The 4,954-nt window shown below is 33.5% G+C and overlaps 1 protein-coding gene across 11 annotated transcripts in view; it reads right to left on the bottom strand.

The window, feature by feature from the left end:
* LOC126903656 (uncharacterized) overlaps positions 1-4,954 on the bottom strand; it is an 18,650-nt gene that overhangs the window by 11,788 nt on the left and 1,908 nt on the right. For 3 of the 11 annotated variants that reach the window (XM_050682012.1, XM_050682013.1, XM_050682014.1), the window contains exon 2: positions 4,267-4,411. The exons of 1 other annotated variant lie outside the window; for it this stretch is intronic. Coding sequence is in view for 2 of the 10 variants with exons in the window: in XM_050682015.1 (XP_050537972.1) it covers positions 2,149-2,295; positions 2,360-2,479; positions 2,541-2,735; positions 3,290-3,349 (522 nt within the window). In the remaining 8 variants the exon portion in view is untranslated. Of the gene's footprint in view, positions 1-2,147; positions 2,296-2,359; positions 2,480-2,540; positions 2,736-3,289; positions 3,411-3,488; positions 3,617-4,266; positions 4,412-4,954 lie in introns of those variants that run through there. 7 more of the 11 variants (XM_050682015.1, XR_007703558.1, XR_007703556.1 and 4 more) reach the window with 7 other exon arrangements.

The raw sequence follows: 4,954 nt of genomic DNA, 5'->3' as shown, positions 1-4,954 counted from the left end.
TAATAAACTCGGTTAACGTTTGTCGGGGGCCCCGTCGCGTCGTTTTTAAGTCCGTCTCGAGCGCAGTCCGGATATCGATATTGTCGAACTCCTCGAGTAATTCGGACCTAAATTCCGTCCATGGCATATTGTTTAATTTAATCGCTCGCCACCAATCACCTGCCCTGTCGTTCAAAAACGGGACGACGATGTTTACCCACGCGGTTGGGTGTATACCGCCCTGACAGAGTAGATCCTCCGCTCTATCTAGAAACTCCCGTGGGTCCTCTTCGTTTCTCCCGTAATACTCAGGTAAGCAGGCGCGTACGTTGCGTAGGTCGTGGTAGGGTACCNTAGGTCTTGGTAGGGTACCACCAATACCGACCGCGAGCTACGGGTAGGCAACAAATCATTAAAGGACCGACGACCGTCGGTTGTGTTGAATTGCCCCTCCCGCGGTTGGCGCGTAAACTAAAAATCGGTCGGCTCGTTCTCATATGTATGAGTGCGCTGATAATGTTCGTCCTGCTAACCCCTGCTACACATCCGTGGTAGCGACGCTTGTACGTACGACCGTCTCATGTTGCGGGCTTGTTGTGCTTCGATGTCCGCGAGGCGCTCGTTTAGTGTTGCGTCGGGTCCGTCGCTCCCGATGGACCGAATGTAACGCGATGCGCTTCCGATCGTCGACTATCATTTCGGTCAACGTTAACTTGTCGAATAGTCGGTTGTACAGCAACATGTGGGGACGGCGGCATATTTTGACTGATTCGCTCAAGCATGTTGGAATTCTGTCGCCGTTCCATTGACATACACGACAGCGACCTTTCTAGTTCAGTCGTCCGTGCCTCGATCCGCGCGTTATTCGAAATATAGCGAATATTCTGTTGGATCGCCCCGACTTGTTCTGCCGCGTACGCTATCGAGCGAGCAACGTATACGTTTCATTTCCCCCGGTTGGTCGACATCAGATTCGTCTTCTGATGTGTGTAGCGCGAGGTTCACCGGATGTTTCTCCGGTAAAGGCGCTACGACGGGCCGCTGATTGCTCGCGTCGATTTCTTCTTCGCTGACACCGTCCGTGGTGTAGTCGAAAACCCCCACTTCGGGTTCGCGGACCGGAATTTCGCTATCGATCTGCGTACGGAGTAGTAAAATTTCGGTAGCTGAGTTCCTACTCTTCGCTAAGTAGGTTGTCTTCTAGCACAATTGGCATGTTGGGTTTCGTCGCGTAGCGTGGCAGTTGTCCGAAAGCGCATAATAATCAAAAGTAGCTACGTTAATAGCGGAGATGAACAATATTTCCGTGTACGGTCGAATTTGCTACTGCTGCAGAAAACAAGTGTTATTATTATTGCTATTATTGATGTCGTAAAGTACCCGCGATAAGATGGTACGGGGCCGCCGTTTATGATATGGCACCGAGTGAACAATAATAATAACGGTTACCTGGGAATCGACCGCTTTGACAAGGTCAGACGTAAATATACTATTTTTATCTACCAATTAGACTGTAACAATCGGCCGGAAATTAACTTTCTGTCGATATCAATGAGGTCTTTATAACAAACTGTAACCAACACTTTTCAACGACAATAGTTACAGCGGACTGTATTAGATAAACTACTCTAACTTTATTTTTATAAAAAAATTTCCAGAGACCAAGTCAAATCTAATCCCGCTAACACGTAACTGTGAATAACCCAGGTAAAAATTCACTGCTGTCATCAGTGAAATTCGTTCAAATGACTATATGAACAATAAAAATTTGTAAGGGAGACTTCACCGTTCCAAGTTAAAACTAAAATCTAATATACAGTAGAACCTCATTAATCCGGACAGCTGTCTAGTATTACGCAGTTTATGCCGTAGACTAAAATAAACATAAAAGCAAGTTCCTCGAATTTCCCATAAGTACATATATTCTTATCTACCGTCATTAAAGTTATCATAAACTAATATCGTGTTGCAATACTTATATATTGTATATCAGACATAGTAATTGGTATAATATAATATTCTTAAATCTATAATACGAACATGTTTTTTGGTTATTTTGTTTAATCCGGACTTTCATTAAATCAGACAACCTAGAGCCCTTATTGGTTCGGATTAATGAAATTCTACTGTAATTAGAAATAAAACTGAATCGGCTCAAAGCCTCTTACCTTAACTTCTCTCGTCCGGTTTAGATTTCGTACTAGGTCTAGTTTTCTTAAATAATACATTCATTTCAGGATTTGATTCTAAATCACGTGTCAACTTTCTTTTTCTCGCAACTGCTTCATTATTTTTAGTATCGCCAAACAATAAATCCTATAAGTTATACACGTATTAAATCTATGATTATTGAAATAATAAATTGTTTTATAATAATTACAGTCTTGCGAGGAGTATCTGAAGAATATTTTGTAGTTTTTCTTTTAACAATAATTGATGACTGGCTAATAATATGTCCTTCTGTTAATGTACTGAATCCAAGTAGAAGTGAATCTGAAGACTAGAAATAAAATAAAATTAGGAAAAAAACTGTTAACCTTTTTAAAAGGTAAAATAATTACCGATCCTGTTGGGGATACAGCAATGTCTAAGAATTCATCATCTGAATCATCTGTACATGATGTATTGCTCTCAGATAATGTTGACACTGATCTGGAATCATCTGAATGAGCAGTAAGAGAACCACTGTCCTGAGAATTAGGATCACGATCTTCAAGTGGATATGATCGTCTTACACGGCGTTTGTATTTTGCAAACTAAAAACCATAAATTACAATATTTATTTTCATTAATATTGAATTTCTAGAAAATTATTAAATTTAATAGTAAATTTGATATCTAACATTGATCGTTCTTTTTAACTATAGCTATTTAACAATACATAATTAACAGTTTAGAGATGAATAAAAAATTTAATTAAATTTACTGTAATAAATAAACAGACTAAAGTTAATGATTTAATTTATGCTGGGATTAATTAATGTTAATATATTATTAATACAAACTTCACAGTTTAAGAATGCACAACAGTATGGAATCTTGCTTGACATAATTATTGTACAAATAATATACAATGTATAACTAATACAAATTTGTATAATTATATTATTTAAAATATCTTTTTAAGTTTTGTGTTTACATAAAATAATATATTTTTAAGGATTTAAAAAATTATTTTATGATTTAGTTTAAATAAATATTTGTTTATTTAAGGTATTAATAATAAAAATATCTATACAATTTAATTGTTATTGATATATTAGCCAAGGTAAAAATTAAAATAGTTACATGCGTTTATTGTATATCTTACTTTAGACATCACTACAACCATACATTTTGATGAATTTTCTTTTTCGATTAGACTGTTCATAATTTTTATAACACATTTCAATGGGCTATCGTTTATAGTTTTTGAGTTTCCCTTGATTAATCTATAAATAAAAAATAATTTGTCTCTCTCTAACTCCCTCTACATCCTATTTTCGTAAACCCCTCAAAATATGAGTCACCTGGAAGAATTTTCCGTTTTCTGCGCTTTAAATTTCGCGTTCTTCGACTGCAGTCTCGAAACTGGTACTGTTCAACAGAAATTATTTTTTCACATCTTTTGCGACCTCGATGAGAATTTTTCGGCACCCTAATTTTTTTTTAATTTTTAATATTGTAAATATTCATTAAGTAATATATTGAAATAGAATATAAACACATATAATGATCAGTATTAAATTTTAATTTGAAAACAACAATAATTTATGAATAATTAACCCAACCCGTATTACTGTAGTATTAATGTTAGTACGATTTAGTTAGTTAATTAGTAAGTGTACAACTAATAGTCTGGGTAAGCAATTTTCAATAATGTTTGATCTGATGTTGTATAAAGTGTCACATAAATATAAAATTGTGAATGATTATTATAACATTATTCATTTAATAATGACTGTAAATTCTAGAACTTAAATTATATTATTGTAATTATTCGTAAAAGTTAAGTGTACAGTCCACTCCAACACGTCACCGTGTCTCATCCTAAGTAGGAACCCAATACAAATATAGGTTATAATGTTACAAAGATTTTAATATTTGTATTAAAAAAGCCCTTGAAAATGGCTTTGAAATGAATATTAAGATTATTTTTTACTTCTCTTTCTTGTAAAAATTTATTCACTTTATTAATATTGTAGTAAATTACAAAAAAAATAAGCTTGTTTTACCATTTTAACAATCAACGTTTTTTTTTAATTATTTTAAATATATAAGGATTTAAAAGTTATTTAATTGTCTTACCTTTTTTAATTTCAATTGTTGGATTTAAGTTTGAGTTAGCAATACAAATATGAATTAAATCGAGCGATCTTGGTAAATTTTTTAATGACAAAGTGTTAAACATATGACTTAATTTGATTATTCCTGATGTTGGATCTATTATTCCCTATTAATAAAAATGTACTATTTGGATTATGCATAATTTAAATCATTTTGTTTAAAATATATGTTAAAAAATTTTTTTTCACACACCCCGGCCAGGACAGCAGTTTTTTTAAATAATGTTAAAGGTTATTTTAATGGTGATCATTTACTCAACAGGTTATTCGTATCTAATCAAATCAGAAGATTGTTTTAAATTTGTTTTTGTTAAATGTTTTAGCTTCGATGCGAAGCTGAGAAGGTATTTTAATTTATTATTATTAGGTATATTTGTTTTTTTAATATTTTGCCTCTTACTCAGAGGCGAATGTGCTTTAAGATTACTGATAATTTTGTTTTAGAGTATATTTTTGAAGTTGAGCCCTAAATACGTCTGTTACCACTTATTAAAAAAATTGCAATTACACACTTTTAGATGGATGACTTACTTCGATTATTTCTATTTATGAAAATATAATTCCCTGTTAAAAAAAGGTACTGTTTAGATTATGCATAGTTTATTCATGAAAATCAAATAGTGATTTATCTCACTATCGTAAATTTTGGA

The sequence above is a fragment of the Daktulosphaira vitifoliae genome, unplaced genomic scaffold (assembly GCF_025091365.1).
Source record: "Daktulosphaira vitifoliae isolate Bord-2020 unplaced genomic scaffold, ASM2509136v1 Scaffold_4, whole genome shotgun sequence".
Taxonomy (NCBI): Eukaryota; Metazoa; Arthropoda; class Insecta; order Hemiptera; family Phylloxeridae; genus Daktulosphaira; species Daktulosphaira vitifoliae.
This window is presented reverse-complemented; position numbering and strand designations above follow the sequence as displayed.